The 27983-nt window shown below is 27.0% G+C and overlaps 1 protein-coding gene and 1 pseudogene across 1 annotated transcript; both read left to right on the top strand.

Annotated features, from left to right (window-relative positions):
• Nucleotides 1-14: 14 nt before the first annotated feature.
• LOC126555258 (uncharacterized) lies at nt 15-4188 on the top strand (annotated as a pseudogene).
• Nucleotides 4189-21167: 16979 nt separating this feature from the next.
• Nucleotides 21168-24438, top strand: LOC126555256 (zinc finger MYM-type protein 1-like). Its single transcript, XM_050210204.1, has 5 exons — nt 21168-21197; nt 22087-22144; nt 22214-22810; nt 22856-23564; nt 23634-24438. Exons 1-5 carry the CDS (start codon nt 21168-21170, stop codon nt 24436-24438), a joined length of 2199 nt encoding a protein of 732 aa, XP_050066161.1.
• The last annotated feature ends 3545 nt before the right edge of the window (nt 24439-27983 follow it).

Below are 27983 nucleotides of genomic sequence, written 5' to 3'. Positions count from 1 at the left end.
AAATCGGAATAATACACGTCATTGACTCATTTACAGTTCGTCGTTCGTTTAGTCATAAACGCGCGGTTCTACAAAATTAAAATATAATATTTTATATATTTTTTCTGAATTTATGCCGTTAAAGTACACGTACACAGTTGTACAGACTATATTGGTACACAATTATCCAGCAGTAGTTTTTTTGCCGTTGCAAAATTTTGTATTACACTGCTGTACTTATACATAATACACCCACGTGTTCTACTGCAGTTCTGTGCATTACCTATATATTTTACTATTGTTTCGGACCGTGGTGAAGACTGAAAATCGAGTACACAGCCCCGTTGTTCACCATATATTTGACGACCACAATAATGGATCAAATTAACAATCAAACAAAGGTAATACTTATACTTTATAATATATATTAATTATTAATAAATAGTGTTTGATATCAGGAATTAATTACCTAGGCATATTTCTATCAGTAAGCGTAGGTACTTACTACCTACTTATATGTAATAATTTATAATCGGTACCTATTTATTTAGGTACCTAAAATTGTTATTATTTATTGGATGAATTTATTAGTATATAATAGGGTTGTTTGAAAAAGAAAATACATATTCTGTGATACCTGTCAGTTGGTTAAAAAATTCCAAAGAAGGATGTTTGAACTGTTCATGGCCTAATGCTTGGCGTGTTACGGCTATGTCAATAATGAAAGGCGGTAAACCTTCCTCTAAATGGACCACCCATCCTGTCAAACTAATTGAAGAATTTGGTAATTTATAAAATTAGCACAATATCACAATACTAATAGGGAATATTATAAATTATAAATTATTTTTTTATATTTTTCACCTATACTATATTTAGATTCGTACGAAGCAGCTGCCGCAAAGGAAATCAAATTATTTATATCATCAGGCGGTGAGTCACAAAGTGATTCTGAACCAGAAGAACCCAAAAATCCTCAAGAAGAAAATTATAATGCTAGTTAGTATTATATTATAAAACTGCTATGTTAAATTTGAAACTATTTAAAATTAATTTTAGAAGTTCTATACTTTAGTACCTATAGATAACTTTCAATAATTTTGTTCGTTAAGATATTATAATATCAGGCAGATATACTGCTTATATAGTTACTATACCTACTTTAATATATTTTAAATAATTACTTTTGATATTATTTTAATTCTTTAGGTTCCAGTAGTGATGATGAAGAAGTTTTAACTATTAAAAGAAAACAATCAACTTATGAACCAAGTAAAAAATTTAAACAAAATATTCCAGATTCTGTTCCAGATAATAATAATACTGCTTGCATTGTATCCTGTAAGTAAAATTCAGTTTTTTTTTCAATATTTTTGAATTATTCTTTAAGCATAGCAATATTATATATTAATATTAAAAATTAATTTATATTTTACATCCATATAGCTGCTATGAATACATTAATTGATTTGAACACTGCAGATTTTGTTGGGACTAGTTATAATAATAGTTTACGTTGTAAGAACCCTATATTATTCAATTATTTAGTAATACAAATATAAATTTATGTTCAGTAGTTGAACTTAGAACTTGCAGTTTTTAATATGTAGTATGAATTGTTAAAATGTAATTGCCCATAATCTTTTTAGCTGTTTTAAATTCAAATCCCACAATGCAGCTTGATGACATTTCTTCTATATTTATTGATGATGATTTTAATCATATGACACCTGCAGGTAATCTAAAAACACATACATTAACTTGAATCTCTTCAAATTAATGATGACAAATTATTTATAATTTTTTTTAAGATAAACAAGTAACTGAAGAAGCAAATTTAATGAAATTAAAAAACATTTCTGGTAAAACATTTAATTTTATTACTGCTGTAATTATTATTTATTTTTCTATATTTATTTTTTGCAATTAAAGGTACAAGTACAACAAACAATAATATTTGTGAATTAAATCTTACATCCGGTAATATATAAATATATATAGATTTCTCTAAGAATATTTTTTTGTTAATTATTAAATTTAACGTCTATAATATTTACATTTTATCTTAACCCTCAAATACAATAAATATAAATATTTGTTTAGAGTTGGGCAGTTTTGAATTGGAATTTCTAAAAAATAAAATGGATCAAATACTTCATACAACAGACATTTACTTTACAAGACTTGATAAAAAATTAGATGCTATTATGGACTATATAAAAATAAATCCAAATTCAAGTGTACAACCTACATTAGATACAAATTTTTTGGGATTATTTCCTTTGAACGATGTAGAGTCTATTATAAATTTTGATGAATTTTTAAAAACTGACGAAAACTCTACTAAATTGGTAACTAAATGTCAATAATTATTTTATACAACACCCATATTACAACTATTATGTATTTATTTTCCAGACTAATTTAATTAAATCTATTGGTGGCTCTGGTACAAAACATTTTGTTAAAAGAGTACTCAACAAATTATTTTCCAATAAATTGGCCACACTTTGTTCTTGGACAGGACAAAAAAAAAACCATCGCCTTGTCGACCACCAAATTATAAAAATCATGAAAAGTAGGTATTTAATATACAATACTTAGTTAATTACCTATATAGTTAATATTTATTTTATTATATTACTACATTAGCTATGTATTTTTTTTTAGAAATTTCACATGAACTTTACCAAATGATGAAAACATATTTGAAATTTATGTAAAAGATTGGTTCAGACATGGGGCTCAGCGTTTTAAAAAAGAAACTACTACAGGTAATATGTATTATAACTTATGATATATAGTAATAACAAGCTTTTTGCTATGCAATTTTCAACTTTGTGGCCACAACATATTTTTTAAATTCTTAACTATGAATATATTTTATAGTCCCTAAGACATCTTGTAACCTATGCTAAGATAATGTATATAATGTAAGAAAAGTATGTTTGGGTGTTTCGAAAAATTGAATGTATATAATTTAGGGTTGTCATTTTCAGACAGTCAAGAATTACTTACATTCATTGTTAAATCTATTACAATATAAAAAATATTGATTTTTAGTAAAACTACGTTGCTACTGATAGAAATATAATTAATATGTAATTAATATTTTCTATTAAATATTACATTATTCATATAACAATTCTCATGCTCTAAATAATAATATGAAATGTTTATGAACAAAAAAAAAATTGTTAGTTACAGTTCTATATAGTTAAATAATTTATAATATTTTTGTTATTATAGATTCCACGTCGAAAACGCAAAACAATTGAAAATATGTCCCTTCGACATTTCAAACGTCAATTTTCTATTATAAAAACACCAGAAGTAACCCCCCAAGTTGAGGAGGTATGTAGTGTATCATCAAATAATTGTTCAAATTCTGCTAACACTATAAACACCATTGAAATAGCTTCTGTTAAAGTAAATGAAAACTTAAATAAAGAACAACAGCCTATATCTAAAATATATGATAATGATGTAATTAATTCAATACATGATTTAAGATTAGAATTCAATACAGCTAATACATTAAATCCACATGTTTATTCATATAATGATAATCCTAAAATCAAAGATAAACTTCAACAGTGGGTTCTCGATTACAATGTTTCGAAAAATAGTGTGAACAGTTTATTGAAAATTTTAAGATCTGAGGGATTAGATTTACCATTAGATGTTCGGACATTGATGCATACTCCAAGATCTCATGATATAATTAGTATAAACCCAGGGACATATATTCATTTAGGCTTAAAAAAAATGTTATTGATTATATTAAATTTTAATAAAAGCTCATTAAAAAATGTAAATGAAATATTTTTAAGTTTTAACATTGATGGTTTGCCTTTAGCGAACAGTTCAAGACAGCAATTTTGGCCAATTCTTTGTTCGATAATAAACGTGCCTCTATCTAAACTAGTCTTTACAGTAGGTTTATACTATAGTACTCATAAAAAGCCAGATTCTATAGAGGAATTTTTAAATTTATTTATAAATGAATTGTTAGAACTTATTAATAATGGGATTACAATTGATGATAGGATAATGAGTATATGTATGAAGCAAGTAATATGTGATTCTCCTGCTAAGGCATTTTTACTTAACGTTAAAGGGCATAATTCCCGTGTAGGGTGTAATACGTGCACAGTAGAGGGTGAATATAGAGACCATAGAATTTCATTTTGGGATATTGCGTACTGATAATAGTTTTAGAATAAGAAGTGATGATGAATATCATAAAGGAAATACCCCTTTAGAACGTTTGCCAATTGATATGATAAAGGCAGTACCTATTGACTATGCATGCAGTTTGTCTTGGAACTATGAAACGTTTATTAAAATTTTGGATACGAGGTAAACAATCAGTTAGAATCCCTAAAGAAAAATGTGATTTTGCAGACATAGAGTTAAACAATTTAAAACAGTATGTTCCATCTGAATTTGTTAGACTTCCCAGATCCTTAAATGATATAGAACATTGGAAGGCAACCGAATTTAGAACTTTTTTATTATATACCGGTCCGATTGTACTAAAAGGAAGACTGGGAAAAATATTTTATTTACATTTCATTAAACTGCATTGTGCCATAAAAATTTATGTAAAGATTCATATGTTCTATGTAAAGATAAAAATGAAGTTGCATATAATTTACTAATTGATTTTGTAACAGAATTTATTACTCATTATGGTTCGCATTTTATCACTCACAATATTCATAGTCTGATTCACCTGCCATTTTACGTTAAGACACACGGATGTTTAGATAATTTTAGCGCTTTTAAATTTGAAAATTACTTGGGAATTATAAAAAAAAGTATTTCACATTCACGTTTTCCTTTGCAAGAAGCTGCTAATAGAATTCAAGAAAAATTTAATATCTTGTTTAATGACCATCATGATAAAAACATACATTTTGCTGAAACTCATATATTAAGTAATCAATGTGATGATGTAGATAGCATAATTTCAAATACAAACAATGAGTTTACTTTTTTTCAAAATATAAAACTTAGTAATACAAACTATATTATTTCTATTAGTGTTTCTAAAAATAATTATATTATGTTGATTACTAATGAAATTGCAATGGTTAAAAATATTTTTAAATGTCAAAATGGAAGAATTTTTTTAAATGTATTAACTTTTAATCCTTAATTTTTTTTGATGTCCGTTAGAATCACATTTAATTGGCTCTGTTATAGTTGATATTAAGTCCCAGTCATCCAATTTGATACGTATCAGTGTTAATGATATAAATATAAATGTTTTTTTGTGCCTTTGACAACTGAAAAAGCTGTTGTAATGACTCTAAGTCATAATGAAATAATATGATTTAAATATATATTAATAATTTAATTTAAATACGATTTATCTGTATTTAATAAATATTTTCTTATTTGTTACTTGTTAGGTGCATTTATATTTATACAATATTATGCCATTTGTTGGATATTATAAAGAATACTACCATATATACTATTCAATCATAACATTTATTATTATTATTATATTCTTAATTGTTATATATCAAAAAATAATTTGTTGTATTTTTTTTTTTATATTCAATTTTATAAAGTTAACAATTTTTATTTTTACTTGTATGATGTATACATTATTTATGTTGTGTAATATACATAATAATTACACAAGTTAAGTTTTTTATAATTTTTTTTTTTTTTTTATATTATGTATTTTATTTTACTGTCTTTTTATAATTATTTAATTGAAATATTTATTATTTTAATAAAAATTAGTTGGTTATTTATTAATTTTGTTCTATATTTATTTGTAATTATTATATATATATATTATAAATCCGCTATATATTCCTCTAATATTCATAACATCCTTGCTATGTTTTTGACTAAACTTTTTACAGTTGATCAGTATTTTACTGGCAAAAATTGTCACTAAATAATGTTAAATAGTTGTTAAGACTTACATGATATAGATGTTTAAAAAAAACATATTATTGAAGTTATATTAAACATCTCACATACGTCGCATAAGGCAGTTGTATAAACGTTAAAATATAACTTCTTCCAGAATTTATATTAAACATCTCACATACGTCGCATAAGGCAGTCGTATAAACGTTAAAATATAACTACTTATAAATTACTTTTTAAAAAGTCGCTCAACCTGGCATTAGCAATCCCACGAACATCTTTACAACATCAATTTGCATTAGTTAATAACATCGCATATCCTCAATACATATCCCTAGGATGTTCATAGTACTGCATTTTGCACAGTGGGTACTTCGCGCCACATATTCTCGCGCCGAGAGATTATCCGGGTCAAAGTCCAGCTAGATCACGACAAAAGCCTCGACGACCTTCGTCACTGTCGTCGTCGTAATCGCTGATATGGCTTTGACCTTTGCGACATAATACCTCACACATGCCCAACCAGTCTACGGGTTGCTCTCGGGTTAGCAATTTCGCATCCGCCGATTAGGCCGGTTTTATGCATTAGTGTACGTGAATACACGCGACGACCGTTTTTGCGTGCAAGTGAGAAAATTATCCGACACGTACCAGTCGATCGCTATTTCGTACGTCTACGTGTCGTTACCATTGTATTGGTTATTCGTTATTTCAGAACGTTATTAGCCCATTCTTTTGCACTCTTGCGCGCGTGTGTCGACGTTTTGGCTCCTTTCGCATTCGCAGCGATTCGGCGGTTTACGGTGCCGTTATATATATTGCGTTGCGTGTCGGTCGTGTGGCGTGAGTGTCCATTCCGATAGTGTCATATACGTGTCGAGACTACCGTGTGCCATAGTACTTTACACTATTCGAAAGTGCGCATATCGCCGTATACGTCAACGCGAAAGCTCTCGGCGCGGGATTTCCGTTTTCGGTCGATTCCTGTTGGCGACACTGCAGCTCGTACCAGTTCCGATCGATTATCAACACTGGGTGATCAATTTCCATTATCATCATTATTTGTATTATCACATATCATTTGTTTACGTATTGATCAACGGATCATAATATTATTATTATTTGTTCATATAATCATTATTCTATATTTTTATTACCTTTTGGGCGCCCGTATACTATTTATTATTGTTTGTATTATTCTTTGATTGTATGTAGCCCTTATTATTATAAAACGCATTTGCGCAACGTTCATTAATAACAAATTGTTGGTTATTATAATTCACACATATATAACATTTCTGGTCACCCTTTCGAAACTAGGTATGCGAGTCGGAGTAGTCCACTGCTAAAAAACGTGTAAGAACTATTCCGGCGCAACAATGAAAAAACACTTATTTTGGAGAAAATAAAATTGAAAAAAACAGGGTGTCCGGTAAAGTAGATTTGTTCCTCCCTGATTTTCCGATTCAAATTTACCGTGGTTTTATTAATAGTATTAACATTGAGTATAGATAGTATAGAGAGACCATCTTGCCTATATTATGATACGTATTGAATTAGTTCACCAGAACTGTCAATAGAGCGCGCGCGTGTTTTAATGAAAATATAAAAAAAATTATAATTAAAATATATTATAGACTATAATAATATAATAAAATGTAATTGAAATTGTGTAATATTGTGCAGTTGACACCTCTACGTAATTTACGTTTCATCACCATAATATACTTTGCGATACAACGTTGCCTAATTTGGTCATAAATTAACGTTGCCATTTACAACCTAAATGTATGAATTAATGGACATATTATTTTATTTTCCGATTTGCGGCAAGCGCTGGCTGCGATCGCCCGTCCACCCCACCCGTCCACCCAGTGATCTGTGCGTCGTAAATCTTGCAATTTGCATCCCAATTCTCAATATCTCGGCGGCCGCATGTGTCGTCCTTTATGCTACGATATCGTTGCCCGTTGGTGACCACCGTTCTTCGGGCTCCGATCAAGCGTCAAAGAACATAATATTGCACGGACACAATCTTAACACTCGTATAAAGTCGAATATTCGTATATATTTAATTAATAATTTACCTAGTTGATCATAAATCATATTGTCGATATTTCTCTCATGTTTCATGATTTAATCATTTATAAATAGTTGCTATACACCTAGACCTAATAACCGAAAGTATCTTCTGGATACTTATAATGGATCATATTATTTTCGTTATATTGTCTTTATTAATTGTAAAGTAAATCATATATATTTGATGAAATAAACAAAATGTATTTCATTTAGATTTCAACGTCAGTTAAAAATACAATGAATACTCGTCGACTTCAAATGTTCTACAAATACTTATATTGACATTTTCTTAAATATTTAATATATTATTAGCCATTAGATAATATTATATTATATTGTTATTTATGAATAACCGTAAACGAATATTTACATTATTTTCAACTTTAAATAACTTAACCCTGAATACTATATACCTAATACAAGCTGAATAGTTTATATATTTTTTTTTACTTTCTACGATTAATTTTACTATTGGTACGTTTGAATATAATTTAAAATAAATAATAAATAATTTGTACATTTTTGATTTTTACGAAAACACTGAGGAATTTACGCAAAATCAGTTTTTGAAAAAAATAACCGAATATAGATGAAATTTTTACTGAATATATTTTATGTTACTACCCTACATTTTCAAAATTGGGGACTTTTTTTGAGCTATTTATAAAGGCATAAGAAAATGTCAAGTATTATTATTTTTTTTTATTACCTACCTATTGGTGAAACAAAATTTTGGTTGTCAAAAAAATTGAAAATGTATTACAACGTTCCTCATACGTTGATGTAAGTAGAAATTAAAAAAAAATTCCGTAAATCCACTATCATTTTTTATGAGCGTCTTAAGTCAAAATTTTTACAAAATTCATCAAAAACACGTAAATTGGCATATTATTTTGAGTTAGAATTTCATAAAAAATTTCCTATTTATATCTAAGATATGAAATTTTCATACAAGACTCCCCTAAGAGTTTTTCACATTAAAAAAAAATGGTTTATCGGAACTCAATTAATTTTTTACGAGCGTTTGAAGTTAGACATTGGATATTATACCCGTAAGGCCTTAAATTAACCAAATTTCATACACCGATTTTTTTCTTTTGTTGTTATTCAAAAACGACAAAAAACTATTAAGTAATATTATAACTGAAGATACTTGAAATTTTCATCAAATGTTTATATTATCATTTTCTATACATGATACAAATTTCAAAATATTTGACAATAGGATCCTCATAAGTGTGTGTTGTCTCCATCTTACAAACGCGTGACATACAAATTTACGCTCAGAAATTCAAGTTTTATGCTGTTAGCTTAAAAATTAGAGGGATCGATCTATTATACACTTGATGGTTAGAACATTATCTGTGTCTTGTTGGAAGTTTTTTTTACGATAATTAGTTTTTAAGTGAGTTATGAGCATTTTTAATTTTAATTTATTATACACACATAACTCAGTACTCACTTAAAAATGAATTATCTTAAAAAAAATTTACAACAAAACACAGATAATGTTCTTACCATCAAGTTTATTGCTTCATATTTTTATTATATTTTAATGGTTTTTTGTCAAACTATATTTCAATTATTATCCACATTCTACACAGGAATTAAAATACCTACTTTTAATTTTATTTTATTTGTTAAAATAAATAAAAACTTTTTTTTAATTAGAAGATTATGTGTTACTATACAATTTTGGTTGGTTATTATTTCTCGCGAACGAAGCGAACGGTTTTGTAAAATTGGGGTAAATATTATTACTGATACATTTGTACGAGGGCACTCTTATTGATTTACCGACTTTCTTTGAACCCTTAAATCCGCCACTGCCTCTTGCTTAACCAAACATAAATACATAATAATGAATAATGATTAATGATATTATCATTGATTATAATATTTATAAAGTACACTTGTATTTATAATCAATGATGTTATCAAGAATTTCATGTATACAGAATATAGGTATTTCCTTTGCAAGGTTTAACCTTGCAGGCTGCAGCGCATGGGCTGTGTAGTGTGTGTCACTGGCGGGCGAGTGGAGAATCGTCTCCGAGCTCTATCGGAGTATCTGTCTGCGTGTGAAATACTGAAATATTTTCAATGAAAACTTTGTAGATAGGTAAGCCCTAAGTATTTATTATTGTAATAAATTAAAATATTATGTCATCATAAATTGTTTACGTTTCTATTAAATGTTACATACTAAGAAATAATGATTTCTTAGTTAAATTCAAATAAATACAAATTTAAATTCTCAATTTTTTGTAAGAAGTTATCATAACATTCATAACCAAATGAAAACTATTGAAATTGTAGCATGTACCTAATCTAAAATATGTATGGTGTTATTTTTAACCATATTTCCTGTTATTTCCTTAAAATGTACAAGTATAGATCTACACAAATTTCATACATCATTATTTTATCTTTATTTTTGAAGTTTAAACAATTATTTATTATTGGTAGGTATTAATTTGAATTTTAATTAATTATTAAGATTTTAGATAATATAATAAAATTTACATTCAAAAAATCAACATTTTAAATTTAAGTGATTATAATACATAGGTGATTAAATAAATTATAAATTATAAATCTGTAAAATTTGATAATAAATTATAAAGTAAAATAATTTAATAGAATTAACACATTTTAAACTTTAAGATTTAAAAATATTTAATATTAGGTACATCATAATATTTGTTCATTTAATAAATTAAAATTAATGCAAATTAAATTTGTACATGACATATAAAGAATAAGAATAACAGTATAAACTGAATAACAAAAATAATTATAATAATAACAAAGATAATAATAATATATATTAAGCACTTAATAATATATTAAGCAAATACAAATATTATTAGGTACGTACCAATTCAATATTAAATTTATGAAACAACAATAATCAAAAATCCTATTTATGTTGAAGTATACTTATTTAGAGTTTTGTTTTCCTTATTTATATTTTTAACATTATCCATAGACCATTTGCATTCTTTATAGATTCGAATAGAAAATAAATTATTTAATATAAATTTTTTTTTTTGACATATATTTTTAATAAACTGTTTTTTATTTTTTTTCAGCCATGTTTATTAATGAAGATACCAAATTTTTTTCCATTTATATTTTCATAGTTATTTTGAAATACCTTCAGACTTTCATATACAAATCTACTAATTCTTTAGTAGGTGCTTTTTAAACCCATATTATAGATGTCCATTCAATATGATCAAATGTTTTGTGTAGTATAAACAATTGATCTTTATCTACGAGGCTTTTATTTGTACTGTTATGATTAAATGTAATAACATTCATTACATTGGAATTTTTTGAAACATTTCATACCTAAATACCCTGCGTAATATTCTTAGGAACATTTTTCTAATGACAAAGAAGACATTGGTAGTGATTATTTTCCGTACAATCATATGACGTATCTTCTGAATCACTAGAAGAGTCATAGCCTTCACTAGAAGAGGCTATGAAAGTAGTTTTTGGTACGTCCACATCTTTATCTTTTGGTGTATCATCAATGAGTAAGTCAGTTAATATTTCTGGTGTTAAAAATTGTCTCATCGTCCTCACAATTTGATTTTTCAGATGCACAATTTAAAAGACAAAAGGAACAAATACTTGCAAAACCACATCTGAATGATTGCTAGTTGGATTTCTATTGTACCCACAGCGTGTTTGAAAATTGAAAATAAATTTTCAAGTGCATCTTGACAAAGTCTATTTGTCAGAAGGAAGAATTTTGTTGGTGATGGATTTGTACTTTTTTCATGTTCATAAAGTTGCAAAACTGCATTCAAAGACCAAACAAACCCAGTGAACCATGGTGGAATATTTTTTTGGTATTTGACTGATTTTTGAAACATTGTTTTTTAATATTTTTAAACATTTCCAATGCTTCATAAATAATTGATAAGCCCTTTAAATTTCTTTCACTTAGCGGTTTTTTGTATGGGTTTTTATCGTATACATTTTTGCTATTCAGAACATCAAAAAGATTGTTTAACTGAAGGAAAAAAATTGCTGTGTCTTGTGCTGTGGAAGAAATTAATTCACCGGTTTCAATGGCAGTTTTAATTGCTGCACTGACGGTGTTGCTGAAAACTTGTAATGCTAGTTTACAACTCATTTTCTGCCATGGATTCGGATACAAATGCCGTTGATCAATTTTACACATTGCTCTTGTCGTTTTGCTACATGAGTCAATTTTATATGTTTCACGGAAATCATTGAAACATATTTTTTTCTCCCCTTCATTTGTTGTGAGTATTATATTTCCTGTAAGCAGATTATTTCTAATGCTTTTCATCAAATGAGGAATATCATACATTAAGAAAATTTTTTTAGAGTTAATTACTGTATACGGATTTTCAGGAGTCCCTCCAAGCATGGAAAACATTTTGCGGTTACTTGTACCTTGATCACACGTAATTATACTTGGTGAAAATCCAATTTCACATAGTTTCTTGCAATGTTGGCCATTTGATCACCTGTGACTCCAGTACTACTTATGAAGTAAGCAAAAGGTAGTTTCCATTTGTTATGAAGTCCACGGATCATTACAACAAGAACAAGTTTTGCAGACTTTTCTGATCGACCCAAATGCCCTAGATCTTCATAGCCCTCAATGAAATCTAATGATTTATTATATTCAAGACACGCTTTTATTGACATTTCATCAATTAACAATACACATTTTTTTTCTTGTTCAGTCATTACTTTTGACATTAATGTCAATTGAGAATTATATTCTGTTACAAAACCTGGCAAATACATCAAAGATTTAAGCCATCTCTGTATAGAAGTCACACCGGGTAGAAACTATCTTGTTTCTTCTCATAAAACCTGTATGTTGATGGGGATTTAAAGTATATAGATGTAGCAACATTTTTCTCAGCTTGTGTCCATGGCTTTTTTTTGTTATGCAAAAGCTGCATAGTGACAAGTGCTTTTGAATTTTTTGAGTTAAATACAGAGTTAGTGATCAAAGTACTTGGATCCAATTTTTTTTGTTTTTTTTGGAAATGGCATTTGTTTTATTAGACGTGATATTTTAAGACGCTTCTGTGCCAATAGTTTTTTTTGTTTCATAATAGTTTCTAGAAGTTTTTCATATTTTATACTTTTTTTGGTTTTTATTGGACTTGGCAGTTGTGTCAATGTGACACATATTTCTCTTGTACTTGGCGAAACAGTTTCAAAATTATATGTTTGATCATATTCTCATAAATAATTTCATTGATATGGTCTCCTTACATTTTCATAAGTTTATTTGAATAATTAATTCAGTTCTTTTGGTGAAAAGTCCTGTATTATTTTATTACCAAAAGGACTCTTTTGTAATACATTTATGTGATTCTTCTACAAATAACAAGAATGTAATTTATATTTATGATGATAATATGTAATGACAAGTAATTGTTTTAATTTTTAAATTTTTGTAATAAATTATAAGTAATAATGCATTATTTAGAGATGGCTAATTGACAAATTATATTTAATTTTAAGTCTACGTATTTATTCTTGTCTGAATAATTACAACAGAATCTAAGTCTGTTTAAGTACATATGAAAAATAATAATGATGATAAATGTGTATGCTATATATATATTATTTACCTGATTTATTAAATGAAATTCTCCTTTTAACTGGTGTCAGAAAGTCTATATTTTGTGATACATTTGATATAACTTCATTGTCTGGATATTTTTTAAATAATAAGTATAATTATTATAAAAACTTCTTTATATTATATTCATTTAGGTACATATAATTTTAATTGGGTTATAATAAACTTACTATTTGTATTAAACTTTACAGGAATGGCTACAGACATAAGCCTGTTATGATCTGGTCTGGTGAAATCATGTGCATTAAAATGATCTTCACACAGATACCTATTTTTAATTTTTTTCGGCGATAAATTATCTAATGCCATGTTTCCTATAAAAATAATAACTTATTTATATTACATTCATCTTAATTCTTTCAATTAAAATGTATTTAACTTACCTGAATTGAAAATCCATTTTCTACATATTTCACATATTTCAGCTATAGATGGTTTCTCTATACTATCTATACTCAATGGTATTAATTATTAAAAATAAGTAATAATAGTATTAATAATGATTGTTATGTTATCACACTGATTGGATTATTCTTGATTTGATAATAATTATTATCAAATGCCGCGGTTTTACATAAAATATATATAAAAGTGCATATAATATATATATATTATATACCTACTTAAATTTTTTATTTAATTATTAGCAAGTATTTAATTACAATAAATTATAATACAATATATTATTATTGTTGTTGTTGCGGTTGACTGTTGTTGTCATAGTTATAATAATTATTAATTATATTTTAAGTTGGGTGAGTCTTAAATTAAATGATTTAATAAAGTAGAAAATATTTTACACTAACGGTTAGGTAAATTCAATAGATATTATAATATTTGTATTAATTCAGTAAAATCTATTTTTTGGTAACACTAATCAATGTTTAGTATTATATTATGTAATAAATTATAATATGATGTAAATTGCTTACAAGTAGATGATATCAGGTATGTTTTATATATAATGTAGGTTAGCTATATAGGCTATTATTTATAATATAATATATTTTAATTTGTGGCTATAATAAAAGAATTACCTATAATAATTATTTTAATCAAAACCATATCATATTTTTCAATTTTATACTCTTACATATATTTAGAGATATGAGATTTTTTAGTACTATATGAACTGTATTAATAGGTATGTCGTTAATATGTAATTATTAATTATATTTTTAATTTAGCAAAGTTAAAATTTGTAAATCTCGTATTAAATTATTATGTTTATATCTGCCTATGTAGTATGTACACATATTGTAGACTTTTATAATTTTGTATTTATATATAATTAACCCCAATTGTCTTTTATTGCAGTATTGACAAAAGCAGGGGCGTCATTTCAGTTTTTTTTTTGGGTGTGCCATTTTGAAATTCCACCAGGCTATATAAAAATAGAGCGGATCTACGAGGGGGGGATTCCCTCCCCCCAATGTCCCGACTAAAATTAATTTACCTTAAGATTTTCATAACTGCACATATGTGTATGTAGATTATCCAGCTTTTGTTTTTTTCAATAAAACATGAATAGCAATTAACATAAATAGTAAATGATTATTATTTAAGAACTAAAAAATAATAAATAATTGATTACTTTACCTGTGAAAACCATTAATTAATACATAAAAAGCTTGATGATAAATGCAGCAAAAAAAAAAGAAGAAGGAGAAAAGCACATAATAGATAAGGAGCGCGTAATAAAGCCGAAAATATTTTAATCGAACCGTAATTTTGCCGAAAAATATATCATCCGACCCTTATATTATCAGAACCGTAAATTAACCGATCAATAATATGTCCGAACTGTATTTTAGCCGAACCGTATTTGAGCCGACAGTATTTTAGCCGAACCGTAATTTAGCCGACATAAATTTCGTCCGAACCGTATTTGAGCCGACAGTATTTTAGCCGAAACGTATTTGAACCGACAGTATTTTAGCCGAACCGTAATTTAGACGACACAAATTTTGTCCGAACCGTAGGTATTTGAGCTGAGGGATGGGTACAGTTCGGCCCAGCGATAAGGAATTATAGGTTACCTCAAAATACAAAAATTCAAATTATTACCAACTATCCGACTTTGTAAACAGTTCCACTACGATTTTTGAGTATTAGAATTCCTCAGCCTGGTCCCTAGAACCAGATACATTATTTATCCGTCCGTTAAAATTTCAAATAGTAAAATAACCCGCCAATAGCCGCCTATAATAATTAATAATTAAGTCATTACGTTTGTCGCTCCTATTTGGAACTTGGAACTTGGTTCTTTGTTCAGCATTAACGTAAGTAAAACTTATATTTTTTAATTTTTACCTTTATAGTAAGTTCTTAGATGAAATGTTTGTAATACACCTTAATACTTATTAGATTTAAAATATTTATTCATAGCATGTGAACTATACTAATTAATCATTTTTTCGACTAGGAAGTACTACATTTAAGTTTTTACTCATTGACATAACTATAGACCCAAATACTACATTTTATAAAAAAAATTTCAACATAATTATTTAGGTATTTATTTTGTACATAAACAGCTTATATATCATTATACTTATAAAGTTAATAATTTCCTATTCTTACAATATAAATAATATAATACTTTACAGTTACATGTTACAAATAAGTAATAACACACTAACACATTCAATCTATTTATTAAGATTAATTAATTAAAATTAACCCTCTTACTTATATAATGACCTTAGCATAAGTTTGTCCAACTACTTAAACATTAGATACATTGTCATTCTATTATTTTAAATCAAAAATGTTTTTTATGCTCTGTTGCTGATTATCTTTTTACTTATATTCTTTAAAATGTATTAACCAACATTGTTATATAGGTATATTAATTCATATTGTTATATATTGTTTAGGCATTCACAATTCTTCAGATTGATTGTTACAATGTTTAAAATATTCTAATTTCTATAACTACAGATTTGAAAATACTGAATGCTGCTTACGAAAATCTTCCAAGTATATTGAATGCAGTAAAAAACTATGAACTTGTTTGTGATGGTCATTAGTTGGTGATGGCTATTTTGGAGACTCATCCTGTAATACTTAACTTAACCATAATTTTGTCTTTTGTATTAAACTGTTACACATATTTTAATGAATATTTTATATATGGTCAAGCCTATTCATTCTGAAAAAATGGGATTATTATAAATGCACTTATTAGGCAAATAAAAACAGTGAATGTGTGTTAATATCATACATATCTATACATGTACTGCAGTTATTCTGTTAGAAAAATTGAAAATTTCATGTCATTGTGCTGGAAGAATGTGAAATATTGCTAATTTTTGGTAAGTTGGATCAAATAGCTTAAAACTTTTCTTAATTAATTATTCATAAGTTATTAACTGTGGAAGACACTGAAAATAATATTAATAATTAATCTCTATTTTGATAATCTAAATTATGTATGTGTTATAACTAAAATAATTGTGTTATGTTTTTTATGTTATGTTATTGTTAGGTATTGTATGTTTAACATAATCAACAGTGTAACATAAATTCTTAAGGACAAAATTAGTAAGTTTCATCAATATTTATATTTAAATAAAATTTAAATTTAATAAATATTTTTTTCTATTTGCTCTACCTATTTATTATTACTTTTACTAGCTTAACCTGGTGTACAATTTAATTAATACCATTATAGAGATTAGCTTAAATAGGAGTTGTGTGGCAGAGGAGTAGCCAGGATTTTTTATGGGGAGGGCTAAACACTTTTAACTAGAGTTATTGAAAATCAAAAACAAAAAAAAAAAATTTAATAGACACTTTTAATAATACTTTTTTAACTCAAATATTCTATTATACAAGTATACAACTAATAACAAGAAATATATTAGTAAAATTTTAAGAAAATGTCCATTATTTAAGTTTAAAGTTTCAAAACAATAGGAAAAATATACAGCCAATGGGGAAAGGTTATAGCCCTTTAGCCCCCCTTTGGCTACCCCACTGTTGTGTGGTGAATGTTTGTGCTTTGTTAATGGTGTGCCTGTCACCTTGCTTTTGTTAAATTTTTGTTAAAAAGTATCTTTAGCACGGCAAATAATTGTTTTAAATTATCATTATTGTCAACAATATTATATTTTTAATAATAAATAATTATATTTTAAACAGAAAGACTGGCTATTGTAGAAAATCAGTTATTTGTAAAATTTCAACGGAGCATCAATAACCATCAATAACCTCACCATAATTGTTTAAATAAACATAATTGCTGTTTTAATTGTGGTTGAATAATGTGAACTGTATGTATTTATTTTTTTAGATAAAAGATGGCCCTTCCAGATCTGAAAGAGAAAGTACAACAAGGACTTTTGCAGAATCTGTACAGCAACTGAACAGAAACGGTAATCTATTGTTGTTTTTGAGGAGGACTGGTTATCGAAATGATGGATATTGTAGTAAACCGACGTTTTTAGTATAAAAACGTAGTTCCGAAGTCCAGTGGCCTATGACTATATCACGCCACCGAGTCGGACCACTAATGCCGTTTCCTGATTGGATTAGACACATCACGCACTTCATGACGTAGATCTCCGATTCTCCATCACGGCATGTTCATATAATATGAGTTCCTCATCATAGATTTAATTAGAGTTAGTTAAGAGTCAGTTAGACTAAGTCAGTGTTGTCACTGCTCTCGGTAGCTAAGTACTTGTGCTTACTAAGGAAAGCTTTTTATTTATTGTTTTAACAAGTTAATAAACGTTATCAATTGTCTTATTATTTATTGTTAACTTATATACCTCAACTCTCCCAACCTACGACGGAACGTGCATTCGTCGTAAAAGAAGCGTGCAGTGCAGTACTATCACTGGTTACTACAATATGTTCAACAACACATTGGAGCTTATCCATAAGTATATTGTAAATATTTTAAATTACATTTTCTACTTGTCCACTTACAAAAAATAAATAAGCCATGTCATTAATTGTACTTATCATTGTAGGAGGTCTGTTATTGTTGAGTCCAGATCATTTAAAATGTCTTTATTTAATTACCTTAAGATCAACTTACTACAGGTTATATATGTTATATAAAATAAATTGATTACTTTTTATAGAGAACATTGGTATTCTCAAATATTTTATTAATTAATTAATTTAGACAAGCGGAGTAGTGGACAAACATTTTGCGGGGTAAACCACGTACCACTCCACTCCGCGCAACTAAACTTTAAATACGTATAATCATAAACTACTCACCCTAAATTCGATTCTTATGTTTACGTGAGCACGCCTATGACTGTACTATAAACCCACTTTTGTTGGCCACCATATAATTAGCTCTGGTAATTGAAGGGCTTTTGTAAAAAAAAGTTAACTCAATTCTAAGTCCACGGTATTATTTTTTCATCATGTTAATAATAGAAACATTTAACTGTAATAGTTTTAGTATCCATTAATCATGGAAATAAAAACGGTTTTATCAGCCCTGAACAATTTCAAAAAATGGATTAACCTTGTTGTTTTCCAAGCCCTTCAATTTCAATATGATTATTATAAGGCACCTATAGCTACAACCATCGATATTTCCATATAGGTAGTAGATATCTCGTACCTACCTATCTATTTAGTAGGTATTATTTTAGATTCTGAACGAAATGATGAATGTATTGATTTTACAATGATGTGTGTGTTTTTTTTTTTTTTTTTTTTTCTGTCACCACATTTTGGAGCAGTAAAAGTGCTCCGATTTTAAAAAGTGGGCCCTGTTCCTGATAGGAAGGTGAATCTAGTTGGTACTTTGGGGGGTCAAAAGTAAAAAATTTCCAATAGTTTTCAAAAGCGTCAGGATAAACCCTAAAAAAGTAACAGAAAAACGGGAATTTTTACGCAAAACCAGTTTTTGACCTAATCGACTTTTCCATATGGTTGTAAATTTTTGAGTTATTTATAGAAATTTTCGATTTTTATGAGAATTTTTTTTTGTAGTGTCGATAAAAAAATTTTGGATTACCAAAAACACTTGAAAATTTAATACAAGGTTCCTTATGAGTTGTTCTTATTGTAGCTAAAAAAAACTAAAAATTTTAGTCACATTTTTTTTATAAGCGTTTATAGTTCAAACTTTTACAAAATCTGTCAAAAACGCGACGAAAATTGCAAGTAATTTTGAAGTTTGAAAAATCATAAAATTTTTTGTGTTAATAACTAAGGATTAAAAATACAACACTAAGTTTTCATAAGTTTCCTTCAAGTATCTATAGAGAAAACTCGAAGCATTATTATAGGAAAATTTTTAAGCGCGTTTGAATTTTAATTTTTACGAAATAGCGTAACGATAACGAGATTATCCTCAAACGATTTTAATTATTTTGTTATTATTCAAAAAGTATAAGTCGTAGAAACTTGAAAATTTTACCAATTATTAAGATTGGCGTTTTCTTTACGTGATTTAATTTTCAAAATATTTTGAATTTTTGAGCTATTTATAGACAACTGACATTTTCAATTTTTCTGAAAATTTTTTTTGACGGGTCGATAAAATTTTTGGCCCTTTCAAAATACTTGAAAATTTAGTACAAAGTTCCCCATCAGTTATTCTGATAGTGATTAAAAAATTATAAGAATACATAGGCATTTTTTTATTAGCATTTGAAGTTCAAATATTTACAAAAATTCGTCAAAAGCATGAATATTTGCAAATTATTTTGTAGTTATAATTCATACCAATTTTTTGTATAAGTAGGTAGCTAAGAGTTGAAAATTTAATACAAGATTTTCCATAAGTTTAGCTAATAATAATTATAAAAAAACTTAAATTTTGATGTATTCAGGCCATTAAAACATAATCCACCTTTTTCACCAACCACTGAAAATTATATCCTAAGCTGACAAATCATCTTCGTTTTTCGTATACAATGATAATTACCATTGGATTCAAATTTAACCCTCCTATAATGTATAATAGTGATCCAGTGGCGTAATTGGGGGGTCGCAAGGGGTCGCACTTGCGACCCCAAATATAATGTATGGGTTGCAAAATAATACTTTTGCAACCCTTGAAAATTTCATATTTATGGTTTATCGCTTGATAGTAAAAAAAATAAAATAAGTAATTATTTAGTAAAATAATTATAAAATAAAAAATGTTGGAGAATGAGAAAATTGAGACGATAATAATATCGATAAGAATACGACAAGTTTTAATCTAAAAATAAATTATATAATATTTGAATTAGATATAATATTATATCTTTAATCGTGATTGTTATCCATTATAATATAAAATAAAAAAAACTAATCTATTTTTAGATTAAAACTTCTATGGCATCGTATTGTTATCGATGTTATTATCGTCTTTTAGTGTTTAATATATTTTGTATATTTCAAATTTATTGACATTTTATAATAATATTGAATTGTCATTTGTATTTGAACGTTTATTATATTATTTTTTAGTGAATTTTGGTTTCATTTTACTTTGATCATTTTCATGTTTATTGTTAATTGTTATTTGTGAATACCTAGTCAATATATCTAAATATTTTAACATTGGTATTGGGTTTTATTGATAAATATGGACAAATTCGTTATTAAGCTGTCCAAGGTAAGTAACATAATATACTTTTTAAATTATTTTATTTAAACTTTGAAATAATTTAATATGCTGAATATTTTTTATGTGTATGGCTTATTTATATTACATTTATTTCTCTGAACTCATCACTAATACCTACAAGCTGTGGTTTATTTAGTAACATAGTAAATTGCAGACCTACTTGATAAATATTTTAATACTTTAAGAACAAAAGATAAATTATGATAATTTTACATAAGTCATGTTTGCTAAATTACTTGCCATTATTAATAGTTTTATTTTTAATATTTAGGTATTAATTATTATAAATATTATAGTAAATTATGAAGTGGCAACATACAACAACTTTTAACTTAAGGTTTATTTAAAATAAAACATCTACCAGCTACCTGTATAAATATAAATTAAATATAATATTACTATAATTTCTTAGGGTACCTATTGTATAATTAAATAATTTTAATCATAGGACAAAAGCAATGAAACTGTAGCTATTCTGAAGTTGGATGATCAGCAAATCACTTCACACAAAAAAATTAAAATGGACACATGTAACGAATCATCTAAAACAGTAAGAATATTTAAACTTAAAATAATTAATAATTACAATTTATCAATTTTTTAAAAATAATCTGCATGGTTATGATTTTATCAGTTGTATTACTAACTATTAAAACACACTAATTCACTACATTTATAAAATAAACATATTAATATATTAACTATAATATGTGTATGTGGTGTGTTAAAAAAAGTAAAATTACAGTCAATAAATGCATTAATTTTTTACTTAATTAAATGAATAGTACAATTATTTAACATATTAAACAATTTATTAGATCTTGTATGAATAATTAAATCATAAATAATAATTTTAATAAACTTATTTAATTTTTAGGAAAATAAACTTACTACTGCTTCTAATACAATATCAAAAAACACAATGTCAATGGATGGTAAATAAAAGATGAAATAAAATTAAAATATTTGTAATTTGTTTTATGATTTTTTTTTTTTTTTTTTAGACAAATCTTTGGATACTTTACATGTAGAAAGTCCCAACAAGTCAACATTAAGTAAACCTATTATTGATACAAATCGTGATCCTTGTCAAGGTAAGGAAAATGCATATTATTTGTTATCGAACGGTTTTGGTCCGTACCAACCTAAAAATTATGATTTTCCAAAACGTGGAGGTAGAAAGTTTCGATCAGAATGGTTCATATCTTTTCCTTGGCTAGAATACAGTCCTAGTAAAGATTCAGCATATTGTTTTTATTGTCGTGCCTTCCCATCTAATAAATCAGATATAACATTTATTAGCGAAGGTTTTCGTCAGTGGTCAAAGGCTTGTTTTAAATCTTTTCCAAAGCATGAACAATCAGTACCACTTAAAGAATCTAGTACAAAAATAGCTGGATATAACGAAGCTAAACAATCTGGTAGTATAATCAATAAAGTTAATACACAATATAATCAAGAAGTTTCTGATAATAGGGAATATTTAAAGTGTGTTTTAGAAACCTTGCTTTTCTGTGCCCGACAAGGTATTGCCATAAGAGGACATAGAGAAAATGAAGAGTCTCAAAATAAAGGAAATTTTCAAGAATTATTAAATCTTCGTTCTAGAGATAATGATATTATAAGACGTTATTTTATTGAAAAAGAAAAAAACTTTCGGTATGTAAGTGGTGAATATTTAAATGAGTTTCTTGGATATATGGCTAATATTGTTATCAGAGATATTGTGGATAATGTGTTAATTGCTAATATTTTTAGTATAATTGTTGATGAAACACAAGATTTATCAAGGCACGAGCAAGTTGCAATTATTATAAGATATGTTAATAATGATTTTTCTCCAATTGAAGCTTTTTTAGGATTTTATAAAGTTGAGAGTACTGATGGTTTAACACTTTCTTTATTATTAAAAAATGTTCTTATTTCTAATGGATTACAACTTGAGTGTTTAAGAGGACAATGCTACGATGGAGCAGCATCCATGCGAGGTGCTTACAAAGGAGTCCAGTCAAGAATCAAGGAAGAAAATCCTTTGGCTTTATATGTTCATTGTAATGCACACATACTTAACTTATGTCTTGTTGATTTATCTAAACAAATATCTCATGTAAGAAATGTATTTGGTACTTTAAGTACTTTACATAATTTCATTAATGCTTCATCTAAAAGACAAGCTGTATTTGACAATATGCGTTCAAAGTTAAATATGAAAATTGGTGATGGGCCGTCTACTTTGAAAAGTCTTAGTGATACTCGTTGGAGTTGTCGCATAGATGCTTTAGAGTCTCTTATATTTAATTACCAAGTTGTAATTGACTCGTTGGAAAATATTTCAGTAAATGATTCTATACATGGGTCAGATGCAAATTCATTGTTAAAATCAATGAAAACATTTGAATTTTTATTTTGTGTACATTTTTTCAGAAACATTATGTCCACTACCAATATTTTGTCAAAATATCTACAGAGTTCCAATATTGACTATTCTAGTGTACAGCATATGACCAAAGCAACTATTCAAGAACTCTCTAATATGAGATGTGAAGATAAATTTAATATGCTATGGAGTAAAACTAATGTTATGAAGATAGATAATGAAATATGTTCCCCAATACTAAATAGAAAACTAAAAGTTCCTAAAAAACTTGGTGGAGGTTTAAAACAAAATGAAAACTGTAATGTTAAAGATCATTATAAAATAAACATATACTTCCAAGTTCTTGATACTATAGTAAGTGATATGAAAGAAAGATTTAAAGAAAATGACATACATATTTTAAACTGCATGCAAGATATAATAGTAAATGAACCAATAAAGTACACTTCATTTCAAGATGTTAGTACAATGTATGGTTTTAATGAAAGTGAACTGAAGGCTGAAACAAAGATATTCAATAGGATGTACAAAAGCCTGAATACTGAAAATACTATTCAATCTAAAATAAAATATATGAAGTCGGGCGATAATGCTGTTGGGTTTCCAACATTGGCAAAATTATATAAACTTTTTTTAACTATACCATCAAATTCTGCAGCATGTGAAAGAAGTTTTTCTTGTCTCCGACGATTAAAAAACTATTTAAGAAGTACTATGGGACAATCTAGATTAAATCATTTAGGAATTTTACAAATAGAACGTGAAAGATCGTTAAATATTAATAACGATGAAGTCATAAAACAATTTGACTCATCTACAACATCACGTCGTTTAAAATTTAATAATTTTTAAAACTAAATTATTATTCTTAAAATTTTATTGTTTATATTATAAGTTATGAATTAATTAATACTTATGAGTAATGTTATGATATAAGTTATGAATGTATTAGTTATTAAGTACAAAAAGTAAAACAAAAAATTGCAGTAACCAAGTGGTGTATTAATAATTACTATAATTAGGTACATTTAAATAAAGAACAACAAACAATGATACTACTACAGTTTTAAAATTATAAATGATTATGATTACTATTATAATTGTAAAACATTATGTAATTTAAAGTTTTAACAAAAGTAATGTTTGTGACTATATACTAGTTATAAAAAAATAAATTTTTAGCTTTTAATAACTTGTGTTTATATATAAAAAGAATTATATTGATTATAATGTATTTTATGTTAATAAAATATAATAATATGGTTATTTTAAAACATTTTTTTGTAATGTTGGGGGTGTGGGGGCAAAGCCCCCACGGGTTTGTTTACTCAGTAATTTTTGCAACCCTGAATATTTTTCCCAAATTAAGCCACTGTTTAAAAATATGGGAAAAATTGAAAAACTACACGATTTGAATTCTATACCTAGTTCTTTGGATGACATAAATAAAGATATTGATTATCAAATTACCAAACAATCTGTACACGAGGTGCACAAAAATTATAACTATATGTTTTATAGCATTGTAATTTTGTTTATAATCTTATTAGTAGTATACATTTGTATGTTCTGCGCACTTTTGACTGCGGAGATTGCAAATTTTTAAGGGGGATTTTTCCCCTCAAATTTTTTTTTCTCCGCTCTACCAGACTGCGGTGATTTTAAAATTTTTAGGTGGATTTTCCCCCTCAAACTTTTTTTTCTCGCTGTACCAGTAAAAAAACACTGATTTTCAAAAACCATAATGTATGTTCTGCGCACTTTTGACTGCGGAGATTGTAAAATTTTAAGGGGGATTTTCCCCCTCAAACTTTTTTTTCTCCGCTGTACTAGTAAAAAACACTGATTTAAAAAAATTAAACCAATTATTTTTTCCCCTGTTACACATAAAGTTTAAACAGTGTATACACTATTTATTTCCCGTGTAACACAGACGGAGTATTCCGCTACAACCAATAAATTTTTTTCTATGTTACACATAAAGTTTAAGCAGTGTATATACACACTTCATAATTATATTTTTTAGTCATGTTTTTTTTTAAAAAATAAAAATAATACGTTTTGGTTCAAAATAAAAAATATATATTTATATGTATTGTCTCATTATTCTAAATTAATTTTAAATTGATTAAACTAGTTTTCTTACTTCTCTAGTAAAAGGTACATATTCTACAATGCGATCATGAATTAATAAACAATAAGCAGTTACACCTGAAAGAGATTCTGATGCTTCAATTTCTAATTGAACATCTACTGATGAAGCTGTAGCTGAATCATTCTGTTTTGACGTATCGATAACAATAATTGGAGCTTGCGTTAGAAATGTAGCTGGGCTTAATATCGGGTTCCGAATACTTTTTTCATAGTACGATTCTTGAAACGATGTATACATATCATATAATAAGGTAAAATTATTTTTAGCAAAATCCAAATTTAAATTATCATAAGGATATGCTATTGAGTTTAAAAATACTTTTACATTAGTTATATTACAATGATCGAATACACCACAATCTTTTTCTAACGAATTTTTACGTCCCTTTTGTAATCCGATTATAATGAATCGAGGTTTTTCTAATTTTGAAGCAGTTTTTAGGTTCCATACAACTTTTTTTGTGGTTCCGAGTTCAGGATATTCAAAAGTTTCAAAAGATCTGAACGGGATAAACAAACTTTTTTCTTTTTCAATAAGTTTTAATAATTTTAACCTTTCTTCATCATCAACAGTAATATGTGGAACCTTCCAAACTATTTTTTTCAAAACAACTTTTCCAGAATTTGTACTTCCACTAGTAATTACTTTTAGAGCGTTTAAATCGCTATGACTTCGAGTTAATATTAGTTTTAATCTAGAATTAACTAATATCTTTTTAAAGTCTTCAAATAGACCTAACCAATATTTTAACGGAATGCATGCACTAAATTCTCCATTACTATTTGCTGGGTTTGAACTATTTTTAAATATCCAACCAGCATTTTCATAACAATTATAATTATCAGGTGTACCTGATAGATAACCTTTTAACGAACTGGTAATACCAAGTACACGTGTACTATCTACTTCTATTCCATTGATTTCAAGTCGTATTTGTTCAAAGAGAGGAAAAACCGTTATTAGTAAGTTTTACTTTTCCAGCATCTGATACTTCACCTTCTAAATATATAAAGCTTTCATTCAGATACGGATAAACATCTGTTTGTTGGATTGATATACGTATTTCATCATTATTATTAAATGAAGTTGTATACGGTGTATATGAATGATATTCGATTTTCGTAATTTTAGAATCGGTTTCAAACGGTGAACTTATATCTAAAATATCACTTTCTGGCATTCTGCTTTAATTTATAACCTAAAGCCTTTAAAATTGTTTTATTTTTCGTTGTTATTTTTTTTACTTTATTCGATGTTACCGGTAACGCTTTAGTTATATGAGTAGCAAGATTTATCTTTTGTAATGGGCTTATATTAAATTTTAATCCCATCTTATGATCCGTAACGTTTAATATGTAGATTGATTACTAATTTTTCACCTAAATTGCTTATCGGATTATGATCTTGATCAACTAATTGTATAGTTATTAAATCGATATTTGTTTTATTTAATTTATAATATATTAGGTTAGTTGGAGATTGAATCAGCTTAGCCCCTATGTTCTCAGTAGGATAAAACTCATAAATTGAATGACTTGGCATGTGGTTGTTGAATGAACCTTGAGCTATATTGCACATTACTTTTATTGAATTAACACTGTTTAAATTTACCACTTTCTTTGAACGATGACATCAATGTTTTGCAAGTGTGGTTCATAATTTGTTTTTTCAAATCCTATAAAGGTCCTATACTGTTTGCTACGTTAAAACGTATTGTTGCATTACTGAATATGGTTGTCCTAAAATCTACTTGATCAATCCCGATATCAAAAGTTATTTTCTCTGTTAGTTGTATTCCAATGTATTCGTTAACATTATGAAAGTCATCTATTTGCGTTAAAATTTGATTTTTAATATCCTTAATACCGTAACACCCTTTTTTCAGTGTTATAAACAGGTTGGAAATTTATTATTATTTAGTAAACGATTGGGGTTTTCTAAATGTATTTCAAACTGTTATTAGTTTCATTTATGTTTGGAAATGTATTATATGTTTGTAAATTTAACAAAGCAATTTCCGAGTCATCGTACACATCAATTGCTGGAAAATAATGTACAGATAATGTAGTTGTATTACCAGTTAAACTTAATGTAATTGATTCATACATTGTAAAAATTCAAGACATAAATGTCTACAATTAAATGAATTAAAATCTTGATAATTTGAATAGTTATATATAATCGTGTTTCCTTTGAAATAGTTGTGTAATTCAATTGGTGGAGGTAAATCACCGAAGCTATC

This window comes from Aphis gossypii, unplaced genomic scaffold (genome assembly GCF_020184175.1).
Source record: "Aphis gossypii isolate Hap1 unplaced genomic scaffold, ASM2018417v2 Contig00770, whole genome shotgun sequence".
Lineage (NCBI taxonomy): Eukaryota > Metazoa > Arthropoda > Insecta > Hemiptera > Aphididae > Aphis > Aphis gossypii.
Note: the sequence above shows the minus strand (reverse complement) of the source record. Positions and strands in the feature narration are given on the sequence as shown.

Bases quoted from the DNA above. Each gene is read 5' to 3' on its own strand.
- LOC126555256 (XM_050210204.1), top strand. From the start codon at position 21,168: ATGGACAAATTCGTTATTAAGCTGTCCAAG. The intron at 21,198-22,086 runs GTAAGTAACATA...TTTAATTTTTAG, and splicing joins TCGTTATTAAGCTGTCCAAG to GAAAATAAACTTACTACTGC. The intron at 23,565-23,633 runs GTCAGATGCAAA...ACATTTTTTCAG, and splicing joins GTAAATGATTCTATACATGG to AAACATTATGTCCACTACCA.